Source organism: Myripristis murdjan, chromosome 17, assembly GCF_902150065.1.
Source record: "Myripristis murdjan chromosome 17, fMyrMur1.1, whole genome shotgun sequence".
Lineage (NCBI taxonomy): Eukaryota > Metazoa > Chordata > Actinopteri > Holocentriformes > Holocentridae > Myripristis > Myripristis murdjan.
Window position 1 is genome coordinate 5,932,157 of NC_043996.1, and position 23,488 is coordinate 5,955,644.

A 23,488-nucleotide genomic window follows, 5' to 3' on the forward strand; every position below is an offset into this window, starting at 1 on the left:
CAAGTAGAAGTAGATGAGGCAGGTTGATGGAAAGTGGACACTCCAATGACGTAAATCAAAACTCTTGATAAGAAAGTAACTCCTGGAATGAGGTGAGCATCACATATTTAAGAAACTGTGTAAAAATATTTGAGCATTTGGATTTTTCCTTTAGCTGTGTCAGCTTTGGTTGTGACGCTTATCATTGTAGCTCCTCCTGAACTCACCTTTAGACTGAAAAGCCTCCTTGAGGCTGAGCAGCACATCAGCAAACTTCCGCACATCGTTCACCAGCTGCATAACGTAGTCCGGGTCCACTCCTGGGGCACCCACGATGCGGGACCCCAGACCCATGCTGCTCAGAGGGTTGGGGTTCTTGGACCTGTGGCCCATGTCCCAGGTCTTGGTGGAGCCGGCTGACAGAGATCCTGTGTGGGGGTTGGAGACGTGTCGTGGCGGACCCTGGGTGCGCTTAATCCCACCACCTCCACTGCTGCTGCTCTTCCGTAACATCCCAGCGGCCAACAGCCAGCTAGCCCCTGAACTCACCGCTCTCCCCTGGTCCCTGGATGGCTGACACTGCTGGGGTGGGAGGCTGAAGGAGGGAAGTGAATAATGATGAAATAAGACCTCATGGAAGAAAACATAGCCTCACACATACTTTCTCCACAGGCTCAGTCTATGGCTGAATTGTTGACAACATACATGAACACATACTATATTACACTACACACTATAATTAACAGGTAGCAGCATATTACAGATGCACTTTATCTCATTTCCTAATGAAAAAACACTTTGTTATGTTCCTGTAGGAGCTCAAAGTTTCTGTCACAGTGACCTCATTGCAGACTTTTCCATGGCATCACAACAAAAGCCTTATAAAGTATCTACACCTACAATATTATAGCCAGTGGTAACCTATTACAACACGTTTTGACCTACAGTAGATGTAAGGTTCAGCAAAAGTTTGCTGTTATTTCCCCAGATTTCCCCAGTAAAAACTGAAACTAGCCAAACTACCCAACTTTTTCGTACGGGTCGTTCAATGGGGATTTCTTCCAGCAACAAAATACAGCCTACAACCTGTAATGAAGTCAAACAGTCTGACACAAAATTCCGAAACAAGCATAAAAACACATGAATAACTGCAGTGCTGCTGTGAAAGAACATACTAAACGACAAAATGTTTCTTTCACAGACAATTTACAATGAAAACTGATGCTGCTGCCCCGGTTACAAACAGTCCACCCGGGTCATAAACTGCCTTGCTGGCAATCTCATTTCATCCGAGGTATCAAAAGACGCTAAATAAACTCACCTGCCCGGTACTTTAATAACATAGTGGCAGAAATATCCTCACAAAACGTTGCTCAATACTACCGGTTACACAAAACAGGCATTTTCGCTAAAAGAGGAAACAACAACAAAGGCTCAAAGTTGTCCGGTTTGGGAAACAGTTACTACAGAGAAGTAGGCTACTATCTGCAGCTCACTCACAAGTCACAACTCAATCGCCGTTTACGAGTCAGTTTGTCACGTGACGGGCACGGCACGCTCTGACTGGCTGTTTCCTCTCGGCGGCTGGGTCCATGACGCCTCCAGGTGCTGTCGGAGATATTGCCAGGACGGCAGGCGAAGCTGTAAAAACGGCCCTATTTTGGATTAGTTTTTACAAGGCAGCCTATGGTTCTGAAATGTCATATTTGCCAGGGACATGTTTGTAAGACGAGAAGACCAGCTGTGCGATTTTCCTCACGTTATTGCTTGAGGTCCGGATGGAAAACCTACTAAATTACACTTCAGCATCATATACACATTGGACTTCAATGCCCCATGCTTAACTACAAAGATCAGATGACACCTCTGACTGTTGAAAACCAATAAGAAGCCCTCTGTGCTCAACATTTGTATAATTTCTAGACTTCAAAGGATGTCGCAGACGTGGCAGGTTTATGCTAAAAAAAAAAATTAAAAAAAGAAGTCGTTTGCGAAAGTTACAACCCCTCAATCGGCTAGAATCGTGTTTACAGCTGATAAATTGGTAAAGTTGCCGAGATGCGACGTTTAGTGGCACAGAGCGTGGACGCTGCGTCAACAATCAATATTAAACGCCAAGCATGAAGCTTTTAAGTCACAAATCATTCAAAAACTTAAGTTGCATGCCCGATAGGCGTTTTCTTTTCATTTTGCCGTAGCACAAAGTAGCCCACGTGTATCCTTATTTCTAAAATAAATCAGCACCCAAAAACTACCGTTTTTAAACAATCTATTTTGTTTTGATTTGCGACCAAAACCTCTTGCACCTGTGACGTCATGTTTACGGTTCAGATTTTGGAAATACGAGCTTGCAAAAAGCACCTGAAGGCAGCACTATACAAGCACAGCTGGTGCTAGTAGCACAGCCGAGTTTTATAATACAAAGGATAATAATCACAACTACTACTACTACTATGACTAATAATAATAATAATAATTATAGAATGTTAATGTTCGAATAATGTGAAGTATATGTGTATATGTTAATGTAAATAACACTTTTAAGGATACCTTCAAGGATATACCTATATACTAAATGTAGTAACATTTTAATTGTGGCTTCACAATTAACGACCTATAACAATCCAACGTTCCCCAGATTTTACATGTGTAAAGTATTACATATTTTGAATGTCGACTAATATTGGAAAAAAGAAGCAGATTATTAGCGGAAGATATGAAATTATTATCGGAATCAATCAATTGTACAGAGACTACCGCTTGACCCTGAGTACCAGCGCTGCCATCTAGTGTACAAAAGTAGCCATAGGCTCGGCTTGACTGGAGATGTTGAGCATTTATCCCTCCATGTGCAACAAAGATAAATCCTTTTAAATTCATGTTTCCACTACACTACCCTGTTCCCAGTCAACGCAGTTCAGTGGTGTTATGTATTTTGTTTGAGTTTCCACTTTTGAATTGAACTGAATAAAAACAAAGAACACTATTTAAATGGTTAATCAGTGTTTTGTCTTTATTTTAATATACAAAAAGATGGATGTACTCTCATCTAGTTTATATTTCTAAATGTTTAAGCTCACAGATATGAAGTTACCATTCATACTGTTTTAGTGAAACACACATACACACACACATGCACACGCATAAACACACACTTTCTCTCTCTCTCTCTCTCACACACACACAAACAGTTCACATGAACAGGGAAGATCACACAATTCGATCCAACCATCCAGTCACACCACAAGAAAAAATGAACAATATATTGACTGTAAATCAAGAGGATTTTGTTTTCACAGGATTCAAACATGAAAAGGAAGAAACCTTTTACATTTGTCAAGTAAATATATACATGATAATTGGTACTTTTTTTTTTTTTTTTTTTGAAGATGAGACTCTCTCCATGTTAGTGAGTGTTACTAACGAGGTACTGCATGAGGTAACTGGTTTTTCTGTTCAGAAGAGCTGGGTGTAAGACAGCATTTGGAGGAAACAACCCATCACGGTGGATTTCCTACATTACCGCTGTTTTCTGGCACAACACGTGAAAGCACCCTGGGTCACGATCAGCTCAGATAAAAATGTACTCCACAGCACGTTCCTGTCTCAAGGTCTTAAGAGTTTTTCTCATCTGAACATATGATCCAGGTGTGATGAGATGTACTTTATTAATCCACAGAAGAAAATTGCTAAGTCACAGCTGAATTCAATGACTGGAATTGATATTCAAATGACTATTGCTGTATAATAAATATTGCTGGACTCATAGACCACTCACATGCCACTGATACATAATTCATAATGGGGCTGCATTATCAATCATGTGGTTATAAACACATCTATGACTTCCATACATTTAAAGATACTGTACTTGTTGTATTGTTGTGTGGTTTTCTTTTTGTCCTTTACCAAGACTGCACAGGAGCAAGCGCTACAGACCACTGTTGAAACCACTGGTTTGCCACAGAACTGATCAAAGCACAACAGATGGGCCTGTGTGTTGTCCAACTTGGCTAAACTATCACAAACAGGTTTGAACATCACATCAGCGGGTTAATATTGAGGTAATACTGTTCAAACTGGCGTTTTAAGGGAGTGGCCATCGCAGTAGCCACCCACACTCAACCATTAGGATTTTTTTTTTCCTTTTCCTTTTCTGTTTTTTTTTTTTTTTTTTTTTTTTTTTTTGCTGATAGAGACAATCCGACTACACACTAAGCTTCCTAATGCAAGTGCTACCTACACAGCTTCTGACCCAGAGCAACTGATACCATTATTATCATAGAGGTCAGTAACACAACCACCGTTCTTGAAAACTCAGAAAAAAATATATATATATAATCACAGGGCTAAATTTCAAAATGACTCTTAAATATGTAGGGGTGAAAGTGAGAAGTCCTTTTTCTGGTTCATATGAAATGGAAACAATAATGCCCCGATACTATATTTAAAAAAAAAAAAAAAAGAAAGAAAGAAAAAGAAAAAAAAAAAACAAAACAGTGTTCGGCAACTGTGTGTACAGGTCTATTTACAAGAATCTGCCTCTGTTCTTTTAGGTTTTGTACAGCATTAACACCTTGACAGTTGGTCAGGCTCTGTTTAAAAAAAATCTCCACAGACAGAGGCCCAACCGGCAATAAAATATCTCAACTACTAATACACAATAAAATACATAAACACAACTTGAGATATACATGTAGAAAAAGCCTGAGGTACTTGTCAGAATATCTGAGGTCAGTCTGGAGGAGTAAGCAGCTGAGGGCTTACCTAGTCACAAAAAAAAAAAAGAAAAAAAAAAGAAAAAAGAAAAGAATATTAGCCTCACATAATATCATGGAGAGTTATCACGTTAGCGTTATATTAACAAAGAACACGTACATCTACAAATCCTTGAGTATCCTGGAATAGTCACAGCAGCATAACGGACATTCAATGTTATGGTATTCATGTTATGGTACAACTATGGCATTGCATTTGAGACAAAGGCAACCATTTGAGCTCTCCTTGCATGACGTACAGTGACTGAGGTATCTGGGACTGGTGTCCAACTGAGTCTACTGAACAAACACCAATGAAATAAAAAAAAAAAAAAAAAAAAAGAAGAAAAAAACAGACATGTTGCTTACTCAAGTATGGCCCTCGTGAGAATAAAACCAACTACCTTGCCCATGGTTCTTACTTTGAACACACTCTTTTTCTGTCTCACATCATTAAGTCCTCAATTCTTACGCACACATACACACGCACACAGACATACGGTTAAAATCAAGAATGTGTAACATTGCAACTCCAGACAGCATCCATCAATGCCCCTGGCACTGGCAAAGGAGTAACTCTGCATTTCTACAATTTAAAAAAAAAAAAAAAAAATTAAATCCAGGAATATTGTCCGTGATAGCTAGCTGGATAGCTTGGCTCTCAACTTATAGAAAATGTTCCAAAGTAGGCCTACTGGATACCTGAGAGGTAGTTCCCCGGGGACAAAGAGGTTTGTCCCGAATCTTCAATAGTCCAAACGTCCAATACAACTGCTCAGCTCCCATTTAGCTCTCTCCCTTAAAACAAAAAACAAAAGCAAAAAAAACAAGAAAACAAAGCTGTGCTCCCATTTTCATTGCCATCTTTTGTATCGTTTTGACAAATTAAAATAAGGGAGCACACGCTTGAGTTTAAAACGAGAAGCTTCGACCCCTGAGGAAGATGAATATATCTTGTCTAACAGTCTGAAAACGGTTCCTCCAAGGTGTGCAGCGTGTGTCGTTCGAGGTCTGGAGCATGGTTCATTTCGTTTGGCTGCAGACGATCATGACCAAGTGGGAAAACAACAAAAGGTAACATATGAGGTAATAAAATATAGACTAATGCAAAGGAAATACATGAGGTAATGACAGAATTTAAGATTTGACACGTGGGTGTTATCAGATGTGCCCATCATATAGCTTATTACTACTTCTCCTTGAACTACAGCAGATGGATGTGTTAGTAAGATCCGGCTTAAAACACCAAAAACATTAAAAACAGAAAAAATAATACCAATATTGGGATAAAATAGCAGCTGCATTCAAGTTGCTAGTTTTTTTTTTTTTTTGTTTGTTTGTTTTTAAATATTCACGGAGATCCGCTGAGTTTGGATTTGAAAAACGAAAGTCAGGAGCTTGGGTGATGGATGGTGGCACCCATTCAGGTACTGGACTCTTTGGGAGGTAGGTCCTCGTTGGTGAGCGACGTCACTATGGAGACGGGGCTGTCTGAGGTAGTGCTGTTGGTCGTCCTGGCGATCTGGCCAATGCGCTCCTCCACGCAGCCGGCCGACAGTCGGGCCTCCGCGTCGTGGTCCCAGCATTCCTCAATGGTCTCGCACATCTGGCTCAGACCCTGCAGCCACAAACAGGAAGTTACAAGGGAGGAAGTTTTAAAATGAAAATGCTGCAGATGCCAGAGAGCCATTTGAGGAACTGTGGGGTACAGCCAACCTACTAAAGGTGCACCCAAACTAGGTATACAAAAAGTTACTTTAAGTTATCATTTTTCCTCTTATTAAACGCAAACAAAGAGAAAGATATTTATATTAAATTGATGATGTGACAATATATTTTCTGTACTTTTTGATAACAGTACAGAGATGCAATTTTCTGAATGTAAAGCTGTTCTTTTATTTTCCTCTGCCTCTTTGGTCATCATATCCACATTATCGATGATTGTTAATGAAAGATGTCTTGTATGTAAAGATCAATATCACAATACAGTATCAGACAATATCAAGGCATTTCATTGAAGATATTGTGATATCGCAGTCTTGCCATTATTGCCAAGCCCGCCAAATAATAACAAATATGATAATCAAAAGGAGAGGGGCTCCATGTCCATCGATGCTGGGCATTAAAATTATGGGCAAAAACCATCCCATAAGATCTCACCAATGTTTCAAGTTAACATTAAGAAATCCTTCACAGGCCAAATGATGCAAAAAGGACTGACATTTATTTACATAAAGGTGGAAAAAGTGCCACGAAAATGCAAAAACAAATAAATAAAACACCCACCCTATGTAAATAAATGTCAGTCCTGTTTGACCCAAATATTTCCTTAAATCTTTTTTTGTTGAACCCAACACAAAACTTATAGACATCTCTTAATTTGCTTTATGGGCTTATAGTTGTGGACATTGATGAGTATTACCACCATAGCCTAAGAAAAAAAAACTGTGGTATTAACCACACAATCACCTTAACCAGTATGAAGTAACATAACTTGAAAAATGTAGTGAAGTTTCTGTATAAGCAGCTCTACAGTGAAAAAAATCTGGTTCCACAGACAGACACACAGACCTATGGCCTAGATCACCAAACGACATAAACTGGAAAGAAAGGGAATGCTCGACATCCTGGCACTGATGGTGTAAATACAGAGCCATTATTCCACTATTACTCACAGGATGTTTGAGCCAGCAGTCCTTGATGACTGGACGCATCTTCTTGTGCACGACCACATCCTGCAGATCCTCCAGGGAGGGATGCTGGCCTATTTCATCCTCAAACGGCAGCATGTACTCGCTTGCTGTGCCTGGAAGAAGTGCAGCAATGCCAACAGGATGGAAAGTACATTACACAGTGATCTACTCAAGTAAGTAATGCAGTAAGGGGAGTGGGAAAAGACAAGATAATAAAAGCAAAACCAGGCCTGTATTTGAAGCAGTGCATCTTTAAATGCTGGTGCAATGGTTGTTCCAGATAACAACAGAAGTGGTACCATGTGACCTTTCACAGAGTGACCTTTCACCTGGTTGTGAGGCAGCATTCCTGTGCTGTTTCACTCACCGTCAGACTCTGAGCAGCGTGACACCAGCTCCCACAGCACCAACCCCATGGAATACATGTCTATCCTCAGGAAGGAGTCCCGCTGGAAGTTGATGGCTCCCTCAAGCACCTCTGGAGCCATGTAACGCCTCGTACCCACCTGGAAGGACAAAGCAACCGAGTCTTTATGTGTATGTTAAAGCACCTGTAAGCAGCGTCTGAAATTCCCACCCACCAAGGGCCAAATACTTGGTGTTTGACTGTTTACAAATGTTGTCCCTGCCAGCCACAGTATAGTCAATGCACCTGACTATGAGGGAGTCCAAACAAAGCAAACAAAGTCTACGTATCAGACTCCTGATTGGCTGTAGTGTCCAGTCCGTTTCTCTGCTGTTTGGCCATCGTTCTTAAAGCCAATCATAAAAACAGCATGGAAACTGATACACAGACAAATGTCTATTAAATTATATTTTGTATATGTCATAACTATGTGTAATAACCCTTGACACGGGAGGCAAAATGTTCATTTCAGACACAGTGTGTAACAGAATCTGTACACTGCCTGTAAGCAAACAAAAAACAAAGTGACTGATACTTGGCCTGGGGTGAAAATATGTTTTTGAGAACGTGTATATTGCCTATGTAAATGTGAAATCCAAACCTGAGACTTAACACAAGCATGAATGCCTAGGTAGAAACTACAACCAAAAGTAAGGTGATTTGATACCTGGCCGTGAGTATCTCCTGGAGGCTTTCCTGGCTCGAACCGCACAGCCAGCCCAAAGTCTCCAATGACTGCAGTCAGATCCTCTCGTAGCATCACATTCTTACTCTTGAAGTCCCTGGGAAATGAATTTCAGAACAAAGTGATTACGCTGTTGCAGGAATGGGGAAGTTTAATCATTGGCCCTGAACTAAAACTCATTTTGCAATTTACATTTATTAGGCCATTAACTTCCAGGGTAAAATGATTAAATCAAGCACAAACAGAGGAGGGCAGTACTAATTAAAGATCGGACTGAAAATCAAATACAACTAAAGGTTTTTAATGTTCTGAGGCCGAGGCACAGCAAGGGTGGGAAGTATCTGTTTCCCCTACCTGTGTGCAATGGTGGGTTTGGGCCCCTCTCCCTTGTAGCTGGGGATATCCTCATGGAGGTAGGCCAAGCCACGGGACATGGTCTCTGCTATGTGACACAGCTCACTCCAGGTCACAGTGTTACCCTTCAGGTGGTCTGTCAGTGAGCCCTGCTCACACACAAAAGAACAGCAGGACCAAGGTTGAAAGACTGCATGAAAAACATGGTACACAGAAAGTATGACAGTGATATATGGGGTATTTTTGGAGCAACTCCAGTGGTAATCAATGCCCAGGGCCTTAGCTAATTCTAAGCCTAGGCTTTGGGGCTTTACATTACATAGAAACAGGAGTCAATTTTGTTGTTCTATATGGTACTTTGTTGCCTGTTGTTAAAATCTGCCTTCCTATATCATCCAAAAGCCCCCTCAGCAAACCAAAGTCAAAGTGTGGGAAAAAAACAATGCTGGATCTAGTCTTCGGGGGCTCCAATTTCTTAAGTTGTCAGGAGAGGCACTAAGAGCAGCCAAGGAGTGTTGTGATGTGTAAATGTGTAAATAAGCAAATGTGACCAAACCCAAATAAAAGCATGAAAAAACAAGGAGTTTTTATTTTTAAATTTATGCATATATAAATATACCAGAAACAATCATTAGATTTATCAAAATATATTATCAAAACGAGACGGTGGAACAATGGCATGTTTATCTCGTTGCCGTGGATACAGCTGCAGCTGCGAAAGCCTTGAAATTCATTATGCAAACATAACTCTAGTGCTTGGATCGCTATACAGCATTGTTCCTGGTTGTTAGCCAGAACGTGACAGAGAGAGCTTTTGATTCACTTCTGTAGCTTTGGCAGATTTGTTTCATTATGTTTTGATGCACTGGTGCTTTGTTTGCAGACTGAGGACCAGTAGGTTCTGGTAGCCTGCCAGTCTGTTACCGATAATAAATCACTTTTTTGGGGGGTAAAGCAGTAACTTGTTTTTATGTGGTCCCCTGCCAGCATGTTAACACTAATAAATCACTTCTCTGATAAAGGAGCAAACTGATTTCAGGCAGGTTTTCATTACTAGTGATAGCAGAAGTAAGAGTAGTAATAATCAGACATCAGTTGCCTATGCTTGTTATATTTAGGCTGTAGACTTTAAAATATTATGAATCTGAGCAGCACAACACACTGTGGACCCACAAAAAAAAAAAAAAAAAAAAAAAACAGGAGCCTGTTTCTAATAAAGATCTGCTCTTTTTTGTCGGGGTAAATAAAGGCTCAGGCGATAAATTTAAATTTCTTGCCTATAATGTGGAGTCTTAAACTACACCATATATATTGTTTGAATTCAGGAACTGGGCAACTGTGTTCTCACCCTCTCATGAAACTCCATGATGAGCCACAGCTCCGTCTCCAGGTTCGTTCCATGTTTCTCTGCAGCGATGTAACGCAGGATGTTTTCATGTCGCATCCCAGGAGTCATGAATATATCCCGCTCATTTTGCCACGACTGCTTGTCCTGCACACACACACACGCCACAGTTTAAATCATGTATATTCATAAATTTATTTAAAAAAAAAAAAAACATGTTAATCATTGAGCCATACAGAGGAAAAAGGCCTAAAAATATGGTTAAAAACAGAGAAAAAAATTGTGTGATGATGCCAGAGAGTTGTGTGTAAGTAAAAGAGCAGCAGGTCAATGCTGAGAAGGCTCAGCTTCATCTCTTGCATTTGTTGAGAAAGCACAAGGAGTTAACAGTGTTGGCACACCTGAACGGGAAAGATCTTTACAGCAACGTATTCGCTCATCAACTGGGCCTTCCAAACACAACCGAAGCGCCCCCTAGCTTTGATCTCTAGCAGCTGCAGGGGTTTAAGACCCACCAATGGGGAGGGAGGAGCTGGGCCTGGATCCTGAGAAACACAGAGTAAAGACCAGTTACATCTCAAAGCGCAATCAATACAACAATGTCACAGTTGTAACAATTCTACAGTATGACAAAATTATCAAAGGTTTGCTTACTTTAAAGTTTTATAGAGGAAGAAATCAGTAAATTGAGTCACGGGAACTATATTTTTTTATCTGGCATTTCTTAGTCTTCTCACAATGAGTTGTTTGTTTGATGGGCTATTTATTGAACTGAAGCTTAATTTACTACTGCATTTAACTTTTATCAAAGTCATCTGGTTTACATTTTTATCTCTAAAACTTTATAATATGATGAATACAGTGTTTTTATAAATTATACTCAAAAGAAAACCAAATAATGTCAATTCAAAGTAATAATCTCAAAGACATTAATTTAAGCAAATGTCTGTTTTACTACCTTTCTGATATCTATCTATCTATCTATCTATCTATCTATCTATCTATCTATCTATCTATCTATCTATCTATCTATCTTTCTAAAGATCTTCCATTTGAAAGATTCACTATTCTAAACAGTAAACACTCTTTGTTGGGTATATCTTTCCACTGAAAAGTCCTTTGTCCAGTGAGAGATGCATTTTGCATTACTAGCAGCAGCAAGAATTTTTTAAATAAATACCTGAGGAGTAGTTAGCATGAGCAGCGACAGCCATTATGACTGAATACAATCTACACCTATAGAAAATCCAAGGAAACAAATGTCACAGTGTTTGACTGCAAAGTGACCTCTGGTGTGTGCAGTGAGAGAAAAGAAAAAAAAGCGCAGCAATGACAGCTTAGCGGCAGGGCTGTCACAGACTACCGCTTTAAAATGAGAGTCAGCCTCAGGTATGACCCGTCTCACCTCACTCAGGTCCACATGGCCGTAGGGGGGTTTGCGATGGCGGTACATCCACAAGGCCAGCACCAAGGCCAGGGACAGCACACACAGAGGCAGCAGGGAGTACACAAGCACGTTGAGCAGGGACGGCACTCTGGGCGGAGGCCGGATTTTCACTGGCAGGGAAAAACAAAATAGTTATAGCGTGCCAGTGTCATAATATTTAGGTTATTAGCCGCATCAAAAGCCTTTTTCCACACACCAAATGTCAGAAATACTTTATTGATCCCCGAGGGGAAATTGGGTCACTTTTGACAGAGCAGGGGCCCACTGGGTCTCACTTGGACTTTCCAATACTGATACTCAGCATCCTATCAAGTGACTGTAATGTGTCACTAAAGAGTCTACTGAGTTTCAGATGATGCCACAGTGTGAAAAGCAGCCTACAGATACTCAGTGTCTGGGTTACAGTTAATCTTATGGTTGAGGTTAGGTTTAGAAATAGAGTCATGGTTAGGATTACACAGACTGCAGAGATGCAGCAAATAGGCGAGTAACTCTTTGTTGAACATGGACCTCACCTGCTCAGTAGCAATAAAATGTTACCAAATGTTTTTATAATGTGTCTAATGTAAATATTCTTGATTTGATTTGTAGTTTTAGCCTCCATTGTTTCAATTAAGTAATCTACTATTTTAAAATTGAGCACAGCCCATAACTCATAGCTGCTCCATCATCTAAGACAAAGCCAGACTCAAGCTAATGCATTCCTTCTGATTAGAGGAGCTGATTACAGGATCTTGACTCACATATCCATAATGCCACCAGTGTGGCAGGAGCAGGCCACAGACAAGTGGCTGCAAAAACATGGTATCACAACAGAAACTGGCTTCAAGCTTCATCGCTGCACTGTGGGAGCAAACAATACAGGCAGCCTTCATTTCACTGGAACGCATAACATCAACAGATTAATTTTTCTGTCAAAAAGGGACTAGGTCAGGTTTGTTTACAGAGAAAAAGGCTTCCATATCCTCTTTTACATTCAGCGAATACAGCATTTAAGGCACACATCGTACACAATCTGTCACATCTTGTTAAACTTGCTGTCATGTAAAACCGTGTTTTTAAGAGTCCTTGACAGCTGATGACAAATTTCTTGTTCTGCCCAGATGTTGAGGAGCTCCTTCTTTGAGGGATCAGCCTAATTTGAACTTTTGCCAGCTCAATACATTAAAAGCTTAATTCGCTTCACATTAACAAGCTTAAACCATAATCTACCAGAAAATATAGACAGCAAACAATGCTCAAATCAGCTTCCTCTTTCATATTCAGCTAGTTTTCCCCCCACTTCATCGCTGTAAATAATGAATCTGTGACCATGATAGCTATATTCTCACACATAGTGATAAGGAACTTTCAGGGAAACGCCACAGAGTCACGATGCGACCAATTAGTACAAACAATCTCTCAGAACCATGGCTCTCATTCACACAAAACTAAATGCCAATGTTATGCAACATTTGCAGGAACGTCTGGAAAATCTGTGTAAAAGGGATCATTGTGTTGATCATAATGTGGTAAACGTGATGGCCTCCACTACAACACGCAAAGCCAAGTTCCACTCCTGCAGTCTGGAAGGACAGAGCAAAGACCTATTTTTGCATGTATTGTATGAAGGACACATTTGCCACTCACCTCGGTTGCCACTGCCAATCATGTCAGGAAGGTGGGTGAATCTCTCATTGCAGTAGTTGCCCTCGCAGCAGCAGAAGAAGACCTGAGGGTTCTCCTCCATAGAAACACACTCTTGCCTGTTACAAGTGAAGACACAGCTCCATTATTGCTCTGATAATCTGTTAAAAACAACTATTTTATGACAAACACACAATATTCTGAATCTTTAGGAGAACCCGGTAAAACAATACTCTGACACTTGAAATTTTACTTGTCTTCAACAAACACTGAAGTCACAGGGCAAGGCTAGCAAAACGCATACATTTTTCAAAAGAGTAAACAACAGGATCTGAAACCCATAGCATAATAACATCATAAAATGAATGCACAGTGTTGTATGCATTTGGCTCATTTATTGGAGAAGTGAACTCCGCCAAACTAACAGTGTTTCCCCCTGTGATTTTATTCAGCAGTGGTGCCAGGGGGTAATGTTTTGTTTTGTTTTGTTTTTCCTTATCCGTCCCCGTTCTAGCTTTAATGCAGGCTGGCAGTGATAAAAAATATTTTGCTTTGGATACTTTACCATAATAAACACATTAATACTACATATTAAGAGCTGCATCTTGGTGTTTTTTTGTTTGTTTGTTTGTTTTTGTTTTGTTAAGAAAATTTTACAAAATTATACAGCTGTTTCAATTTCCATAGCAGTGTTAGCAATTTTCTTACTCTAATGGGGCACCACTGCTGCTTGAATACAGAGGGAACAGTAAAAAGTATGTGTACGTAAATATTAGGGCTGGGCAATATGTTGATATAGTGATATAATGATATGAGACGAGATACTGTCTGGGATTTTGGATATTGGAATATTGTCCTATGGAATAAGTGTTTTTTTCCTGGTTTTAAAGGTGATGTAATTTTCTGAACTTACCGGACTGTTGTAGCTATTATTTGCCTGCTTTACACTTGGTTATTATATAAGCATTACGGGGGATTATTTATCAAAAATCTCATAGCACAAATGTTTTGTGAAAGCACCAGTAGTCATCATCACAATATTCGATTCTCTATTGTAGAGAGAGAGGGAGAGAGAGAGAGAGAGAAAGAGAGAGAGAGAGAGAGAGAGAGAAAGAAGAGAGAAGTGTTCTCCTACACCTAGACTTCCTTACTGTACATGAACCCTCTAGGGACAAGGCAATATTTGTCTGCATACCAAGGTTTCTACCCTGTGCACTCCTTTCTTTTGGTACATGGCAATGCTGACAAACTTCAGAGCGAGCAAAACCTCGCAATGACTTTTTTTTTTTTAATGATTCTATTAAGAATATATTACCCTTTACCCTGGTTTGGAATTGTTATTCTAAAAAGACATAAACAGATTCCTTGGCATTGTCAGCACATGTCCCAAAATCATTGGATTATCTGAAAGAAGCCTCAGACAGTTTTACTCTCAGCAGGCCCTGAAGGCCCAGCTAATATTAAGTAACAAGTCACAACTACTACACAATGAACACATCCCTCTTCTATTAGATAGATGTTTTCAGGTATCCTAGTGCACCATCAATCCAAGGACAAATACCTTTGCATCAGAAACAGTAAAAATTTCCAACACGGCTCACTTGTGAGCAGTTATGATTTCAGCTTTTTGCATATGACTGCTGACCTCTGTACATATTCTGCACTTTAATAGCATAAAAATGCAAATGACCAACTGTTCATCTGGAATTGTAGCTTGTTTTTGTAATGCAATATGTTATTCTATGTCTTTGTTTGTTTGCATCTTGTAATAATTGCATCCATTAAATTGCCCCATGTGGGATGAAGTTGTGTAAAACTGAACTGAAAGTGCTCTAAATATTTTTCCAGAGAACTTAAGTGCATGTCACTCTGGGTAAGAATGTCAGCCAAATTCCTGAAATATATGAATGTACAAGCACAGTGGCGGCAACCCTGCTCAGTGACCCAACCTGTCATAGCAGTTGAAGTCGTCCAGCCAGCAGCCTTTCTTCACCAGCTTGATGGTCCCTGAGGAGTTGAGCCAGGAGGCGTAACAGTGCAGCCGCTTGTCCTTCTCCCCCTCGCAGCGCTCAAAGCCGCTCTGGTTGGTCCTCTCCGTACGCCAGTTATCATTGTAGTACACACACTCCCGGGTCTCCGCTTCACCCAGACTGTACCCTGAGACAGACAAGGAGGACTCAATCAGCTTACATCTTAATGAATTGAAACTCAATTGCAGATGCACGGGCATATGGTGCAGGATCCGCTTGGTGCTACAAAGAAACCTCTCCGAACACGGCTTCTATCATCAGTTTGGCACCCAGCCAAGTTGGGAGCTCTCTGTAGTAAAAGAGGGGTTCCTCTGGGCTAAGAAATTGTTCCTGAATGGCAGTTCAGCATAATCTCATTCACTACAAGATCATTTCGGAGCGGAACAACTAAATGGAGAAAAAGGACAAGATTTAATTAGCTGTGGAAAAACAATGATATACCCTGTACTATAGAAACACACCACAAACTGGTATGCTACTTCTATAGATAAGGACTATTGAATGCTCTGTGAGTAGGGCACATCTGGAAACACAGATAAGATGCACTTCTTCTTCTTCTTTGAGGGCTTTTACCATCATTTATGTAAGGAGGTAGTTTCCGTCTCTTGAATGTTTCAATAATCACAGCTCTACCTGGTCGAAAACATAACAATAGCTGTCAATCTCCTAATGTCCCCCGTGTCTTTAACTTTCAAGGTTTTACTTCTGCTCTTGGTGGATTACATGTTGGCCTATTACCCAAGCAACATGCATAATATACTGGTTTGATGAACATTCAAACAGACAACATGCTGTGGATGTCCTTCACAATATCCCTTGGACATTCATGCCCAATCTTTGTTCACAGAAAAAATAGTGCCTGTCTCTTTAAATCCCTGCCTATAGGAGGGTGCCCATCCCCCAATGTTACCCCCCACACCCCCACCCATTACACACACACACACACACACACACACCAATACATGTACTTAGTTGTCCAACAGGATACAAAAGATTGCATTATGGCATGCATGATGCATGCAACCATCCTGATCCCTGCATGCTCGTTATTAAGGAAGGTATTAGCAAGGTGGTTAAGGGGAAACACACACACACACACACTCACACAGCACTGATGCTCGATGCTCCATTGAGCCGAGATGGCATTTCTGATATCTTGGTCACATGATCCGGGAGGACTTTTACTACTAGATCATTCCCCAACCCCCCTCCCCCTGTCCCTTACTGAGGCTTACACCACAACAACATGGTTTCTGGAGAAGCAGATTACTCTATGTTGCGACCCTAATCTATAAAGCATAAAGACAATAGCACAGCGCAAGTCCGCACACAGCAATAGACAGCTGCACCTCAATGAAATCTGTGTTACAATTCGAGGTAATAGTAAGAACATGTGAGAGGGAAAGAGATGATTTATATATATATATATCGTTTCCAGACAACTATTTGGCCACTATGGAGTAAAACTAGACTGGCGGTAGGTGTATTTCTGCTAGGAAGACGCTATCTAATACCCCACATGAGTTGCATAACCTGGAGGGGGGAAATTTTCCAAAATAAAAGAAAGCAAAAATCATGCTCAATTTCACGTGGTAGCAAGTCACAGGCTTGGAGACGGAGCCGTGTAACAGTAACCTCAATTTGAGGTAAAGACCTGACTTCAGACAACTAGCTGTCTCTTCGAATCAAATATTCATTTTACAAAAACGACAGTGTGTTTTTTTTTTTTTTTTTAAAAAAAGGCTCTTGTTCAGTGTGCAAACCACAAACAAGAGTCCAGACCTGGGATGTAAGCCTATAAGGTTTCAGGATGTTGATGCAGCTGCTGCCATCTATTCTTGCCACTGTTAAGAAAGACACGGGGGGAACGCAACAGTTTCAAATTTTTGACACATTTTTCACATTTGCCTTGTATGCTAGCCCCAAAGACACGAAGCAGCATTCAATTTAGAGTTGCATATATTTCACAAAAAACATTCGCGGTGGAAAATAGTATTTACCTAAGTGACAAACCGAGGTAAGAATGGTAGTAGATAACAGAATACGAATCCCATGTTAATAAATAACACAGCAAACAAAGTTTTGAAACCAAACAAGCAGCAAAAAGTCGCTCGCGAGTCCAAATTTTAACGGAAAACAACCACAAAAAAACGTGTGTTTGCGTCCGGATGGAAGACTCGGAAACTGTTGCAATTTCACACCAACAATAGCTGCTTACCTGCGCATAAAGTTCCCAGAAGAAGTGAACAAGTCAGCCATGAAAAAGACATGTTCCGCTTTAAATACGAGACAGAGATTTCCTTCTCTTTCCGTCGCGAACATTAAAACTCAGGTTGTCCGAAACATCAGTCCAGGATCAAAACGACCACAGGCCTCCGGTCCCTCCAGCAGCCTTAACCACCACAACGCGTGTCAATAGCCGCGACGCTGCAACAATGTTGCAAGAAAAGATAGGAGCGATTAATTGACTACGAGGCTGTTAGTCCATTAAAATGTGCACCATTTCGCATCGGAACTGAGTCTAAACACCGAATAGGGCTGTATTCCGCCAGCCGAGACTTGAGCTTAGGTGTGTTTTATAAGGTTATTCTAGAATAGTAGCACCGCTGCGTCGGGAGGTCGGTCGGGGTTTACATGCATGTTACTGATCTGTGTCCAAAATGGCTTCTAAATGGGGAATGGGCTGCAAACAGGGAAACCCGGATGTGTAAACACAAAGAGGGGAATTCAGGCAGCCAGCGAGTGACCTTAACACGACACTGGGGATACATCTCCGAAAAGCCTTTATTTCGCTTCTGCACGGACTATATTCATGCGAGACAGCGACATAAACGCTGTTAGTAGACGAAAGAGACCGTGTTGGTGTAAGATGTGTTGTTTCCACGTTTGTAATTGAGCCAGTTCCAGCTGATACAACACTTGCACTTTCTGTGGTCAGAGTTGGTATTATGGTCTAGCTTTCGGTTCCTATCATTACGCCTTGTCTTTACATTCTCCTTACGGATAGATTTCCACTTTTTACATATGTATGGAAGAGCGTTTTATGATTCCACTTTTGATATTAGATGTTTATAAAAATGTGTCCCTCTTCTAGGTTGGAATGAAAGCAATACAACATGTCCCGCGGATGTTTTTTTTTTGTTTTTTTTTAATACTAAAACAGGTTGGGATTGAAGCTGTATTTTCAAATTGTCAACCTATAAAAACACAGCCTATTGTAAAATCCAGATTGAGGAAAAATGTATTTCTAAACAAATTAAACGTGTTTGGGAAATATACTTGGACTAATTAATCCCAGAGATTTGGATCAGATTTAGATTTATATCCAAATTGTTCGATTATTTGCACAGATTTGGTTCAGAGCATTAGTATTTCTTTTTTCTCCACGGGAATGATCTTTTATGCATAAGAAGCATTGCTAAAAATAGCTGACCCAATTTAAAGTTATAGGATACAATAATAAAAATAATTTAAAAATTTGCAATGACTCAGGATACTCACAGACAATAGTAAAAAATAGATTTCACACAGCAAAAGAGTGAACCAAACCACGATGGTGTAAAATGAAACATTATAAGCATTCCTACTCCTGTTAGAAAAAAGAAACATCATGCCTGTGAGGATGATCTCTACTTTCAAAACGTGCCAGCTAAGATCCCTTTTAATGTAGCCAGTGACTCACTAAATTTGAACTGCAGCTATATTTGGTGTTACATTAATAATTCTCTGTTTTGTATTCTAAATATAAAGGCTAATCCAGGTAACCCACAGGCTCAGTTTACCCATTCCTCACAAATCCCCAGCCTACAGTCCCATTCCTCTGAGGACTATTTTTGATCAATTTACACAAGCTTGTCTTTTTTTGTCAAATTGGATGGTGTTATAATCTATTCTACAACCTGCTTAGTCAGTTTTAAAGAGATAGTTTCCCATATATTATTGCCAGTATGGTACAATAAGCCACTGTTTATTAAATGAAATTGTTCCCTAAATATTTGGCATGATTTAGCTTGATTCATTTGTCTCATCCCACATATTTTGCGTCATAGCAATGAGATAAAATAGTTTGGCAAAATTAGTCCTTGGTGAAAAATATAGGATTTTTTCTGCCGTCACATAAAATCAACAATGGCATGCCACTGTTAAAATGGCATTAAGCATCTGCTTCAAGGTCTCTCATCCCTTACTGCTGTGACATTTAGACTAATGGCCAGTTGGTGACACCAAGCCAACTCATGCAGCAAATGGCCCAGGAATGAGGTTAGGCATAGGTAATCGCTCCTAAACTAGTACCATAGAGTGTAACTCAAGACAAAGCATTTCCTCATTAGGCTATCCTGTATTGACCCTGTAATTCAATAGATGCCATGAGGGAAACTGTGTAAAGATAGATGTGCTGTTGTCATGGCAGTTGGAAGGGAAAGCACATGAGTGCTTGTTAAAGCTTCACCAGTCACAGCCACAATGTGACATCCTCAGAAAGCATGTGCACATTCAGAGGGAGTGGCGTGGTAAATTTAAAAAAAGTGGTTAAACTAGAGGCAATATTTGTTTTTAAAACCATTTTTAATGTAACTTACACCAATCTGACACCCCTTTCTATAATGCATACAGATTGCATACATAATACATATTACATACATGTAAATAATGCATAAGTATTGCATGCATAATGCAATGAATTTATATATTTAAAAATGTATATTAGGCTGAAAAGTTGAGTGAGGGTATGCATTTGTCTCACAAATAGAAAGGTTAGCAAGCTGAATTTAGGTTGTCGACCTGTCACTACATCTTTGCACAGGTGGAAACTAACACGTTATAGATGGAGATGTAATAGTTTAGAATTTGATAGATAACTATTATTGTTAATTAGCCTCATAGATGGAGATGCAGGAGTTTACAACTCATACATAACTGGTTTAATATCTGCTCTGAGGTTTTCTTTTTCTGTACAGTAGCTCCCAAAGCATGCTGTTAAGATATTCTTTATGTACGTGTGTGTGTTATGGCTACTGGAAGTCCCAATCGTGATCACACTGAAAGCCTTGAGGTGAACATCGTGATCTGGACTTCTCGCAGTAAAATAGATAAATGACACTAGGTGGTAGCAGTGCTCCCTGGGGCTTGTGTAGATATACCTGCACAGTCTCTTTCTGTCTCTCTTGATTTAGGTACCTTATATATGGTGAGGAAGTACAATTTCCATTGTTTATTGCTAACTGTGCTGAATGCTCACTTGTGCGGGGCAAGGGTTGTGGGAGGGCACAGCTCCCACTGTGATTACTACATCATATACAATGGAGTGATTACAGCCTTTGTATGTCTTAGGCTTTTATTGTAGCATTGCGTTATGTTGATTATTATGTCCCGAGTTTGTTACTGTGACAGTTTAATTTTCCTCCTGGATAATTAAAATATCCATCTATCTATCTAGCTGTGTTCAGTGCTATCCAGGCTAAGGAATATCTCTTGTAACTTGATAATGGATCCATTTGTATGAGGAAAAGCATGGCACTTTTAAAGGTTTTGTGGTTATTGTGAATAACAGGAAGCAATGACCTAAATCATAGCATCATTTCTACAATGCATGTGCTGGTGGAGCAGGGGAGGACTTTCACACTGTGTGAACACAAATGCAAAAATAAAGTAAATAAAAATAAAATAAAATAAATGATCATTGTCTAGCAACACTGCTTTATTTTAGGCTTAAATTCTTCAATACAAAAATAAAACAACAAGGATCGTCAAATATTTTCTTAAACTTTTATTATTTTACAGCTCCATGGAGTCAGTGTGAGATTCCATGCTTAGTGTGTTAAATGCACTTGACAGGGTGATGTGCTTTCCTCTGTGAGTGATCTAATCCTGCTCCATCACCCTGCCGGCAACATGGTTTAAAAGTAGTTGGCCACCCTGCGAACAGACTGGATGTTGGGGGTCTCGGCCTGCCAGTCGGTGTGGGCGGCATAGTTTCCTCTCTCCACAATGTACATGCGACCACGGAAGTTAGGCTCCTCATACAAGACCCAGCTATGTGGCAAAGACAGGGTGGGAGGGGAAAAAAGCATTTAAACATATGCAAGACTTTTAGGGCACCCTGGTGGCTCTCCTGGTGGAGCGCATGCCACGGGTCAGGGCAGGTTCTCTGCCACAGTGGCACAGGCTCAGTTCATATCCAAGCCCTCTCCCCCGCCTTTTCTGTCTCTCTACTGTCACTATCCAAAAAAACACATGCAAGACTCTGCAACATTTTCTGCACTCTGGGAATTAGAACCAAGAGTTTATAACAATATGTACCTACAATCTGTGCACTGAATCCCAGATCTGGCTGGGCTCATAAATTATTCTTAGCATTTGTTTTCACCAGTGTGAGGCACCAAATGAGTTAGGTTTATCAAATCAGGACAATTCAGATAAGGTCAATAAAAAGTACTACATTGATTCAGGATGATAAGGCTTCCTTTAGGTGCTCAATATTGGTTCCAACAAACATTAAGAAAACAATGGCACTCAAGCTACCTCATTGCAGAGATACATACGCGCCATCTCCGTAGACTCTGATGGAGTTGACACAGTTCTTCGACAGGCCTTTTCCCTGCAGGAATGGACAGTCATCACACAGCTCCACGCACTGGCCGGCGAAGTTAGCACCCTCAAACAGCTCCATCCTGTAGTGTTCTCCATGCTAGGGAAGAGAGGGACATGCTCACTCACTTGAGTCAGAGCAGCAAACCATATACCCATCAAACACTGAAGGTTGAGTATTTATACATAGAGGAATGTACAAGTTCCACATCCTTGGTATGTCTTGTACTGTCCCTTTACATTAGATGTGTGGTCTTTGCACCGTATGCGTCACCATATACCATGCAACTCTGCATACACGTCTCTGCACTGCAAGATAGTTTCCTATAAATGTACAATCTTGGTGATTAAACTGATCTGAAAAATATAGACCTGCAAAATGGGGCCACTCCCACACATGCACACACCCTTACCATTCTGATGGGCCTGCAGGAGCCCATGTGGTCATTGTGGGCATTCCAGCGCTGGAGCTCAGGATACTCCCCGTGCTCCAGTATGTACTGCTGGCCCTTGAAGTCTGGGTGGTCGAAGCAGATGAAGGCCCCGCTCTCCACGCGAATGGAGTTGACCCTGTTCATGAAGCCGCGGTCCTGGAAGTTGTCGCACTCACCGCAGATCTCCAGTTTCCTCCCGGTGAAACATTGTCCCTCATAGAAGACGATCTGTTTTTGCCACAACAATGAAGACGACATCAGTGTCCCGTTGTCATCTGCTTTTCTTTGACGGGACTTTGTGCCTTAAAGGGAAGTGCTAGACAAATATCTGTCTGATTGACAGTGACCTTGCCAGTCAACATCATAAAGGAGACTCACTGCATGATTACAATTACATGTTTAAAGACTTATCACACAATAGTGCTATTCAGCACTGCTGAATAGTAGCTGTAAACTTACACTGAGGTCGGACTAGTCAGCTACAGTACTGTCATTGTGTGAGTCTCAGGCTTTTGTTTGAGGCACACCTGCATAGGTTTGGGAAGGCTGTACTGCATGTCAAGGTGGCTGCATCACACTCTTTGTTGTGGTACTCACCTTTCCTGAGTACTGCGACATTTTCCAATGTTGGCTGTCCAAACTAGTCTCACAGTATAAGAGTGGAAAAATTTGGACACCCAGATATATATGGGCAATAGAGTGTGTGGCGGTATCGCGAGGGCAAGGCAACAAAAGCGCAACAATGGGGGGTTTAGACATTTTGCCACATGGACAGTTTCCCTTACATCTGGCAGTGCTGATATTGGAGTTTGGCGCAGGAGGGGGAAACAATAGAGTGGGAGAGATTTTGCTTTGATTGGGTTTTGAGAGTGGTGTTGCCCTGAGTGGAGGTCGCAGAGTAAGATTTGGGATGCATCCAGATAACAGGCGATGAGGAACAAAACAAACAGCCCAGAGAGGGGAAAGTTAAAGCAGCAGAGATGCAGCCGAGGTCAAAGGCCCACTGGAAACAAGGGATAGTACAGTACAGTAACTGTACTGTACAGTAAGTACAGTTACTGTACTGCACAGTAAGTACAGTAACTGGGGAAATGCAGAAATGATGAGATGGACTGTCTGTCCATCCATCCGCGCAATCCATCCA

At 40.7% G+C, this 23,488-nt stretch overlaps 3 protein-coding genes across 5 annotated transcripts in view; all 3 read right to left on the bottom strand.

The window, feature by feature from the left end:
* LOC115374873 (rho GTPase-activating protein 29-like) overlaps nt 1-1,497 on the bottom strand; it is a 33,922-nt gene extending 32,425 nt beyond the window's left edge. Inside the window, exons 1-2 of one of the 3 annotated variants that reach the window (XM_030074021.1) lie at nt 1,301-1,497; nt 207-558 (exon numbers count right to left, since the gene is read on the bottom strand). In XM_030074021.1, the coding sequence (XP_029929881.1) occupies nt 207-492 (286 nt within the window). In that variant the 5' untranslated portion in view covers nt 493-558; nt 1,301-1,497. Of the gene's footprint in view, nt 1-206; nt 575-1,300 lie in introns of those variants that run through there. The other 2 variants (XM_030074020.1, XM_030074022.1) reach the window with 2 other exon arrangements.
* A 1,823-nt stretch (nt 1,498-3,320) lies between these two features.
* Nucleotides 3,321-17,592, bottom strand: LOC115374874 (activin receptor type-2B-like). Its single transcript, XM_030074025.1, has 11 exons — nt 17,541-17,592; nt 15,242-15,449; nt 13,296-13,411; nt 11,625-11,776; nt 10,621-10,764; nt 10,223-10,366; nt 8,875-9,023; nt 8,503-8,617; nt 7,797-7,935; nt 7,412-7,542; nt 3,321-6,354 (listed from the first exon to the last, which is right to left on the bottom strand). The coding sequence occupies exons 1-11, from the start codon at nt 17,590-17,592 to the stop codon at nt 6,160-6,162; spliced, it is 1,545 nt and encodes a 514-aa protein (XP_029929885.1). The 3' UTR covers nt 3,321-6,159.
* Nucleotides 17,593-21,219: 3,627 nt separating this feature from the next.
* On the bottom strand, nt 21,220-22,979 carry LOC115375475 (gamma-crystallin N-A-like). The gene is made up of 4 exons (XM_030074880.1): nt 22,942-22,979; nt 22,324-22,572; nt 21,865-22,010; nt 21,220-21,355 (listed from the first exon to the last, which is right to left on the bottom strand). The coding sequence occupies exons 1-4, from the start codon at nt 22,960-22,962 to the stop codon at nt 21,220-21,222; spliced, it is 552 nt and encodes a 183-aa protein (XP_029930740.1). The 5' UTR covers nt 22,963-22,979.
* Between the last annotated feature and the right edge of the window lie 509 nt (nt 22,980-23,488).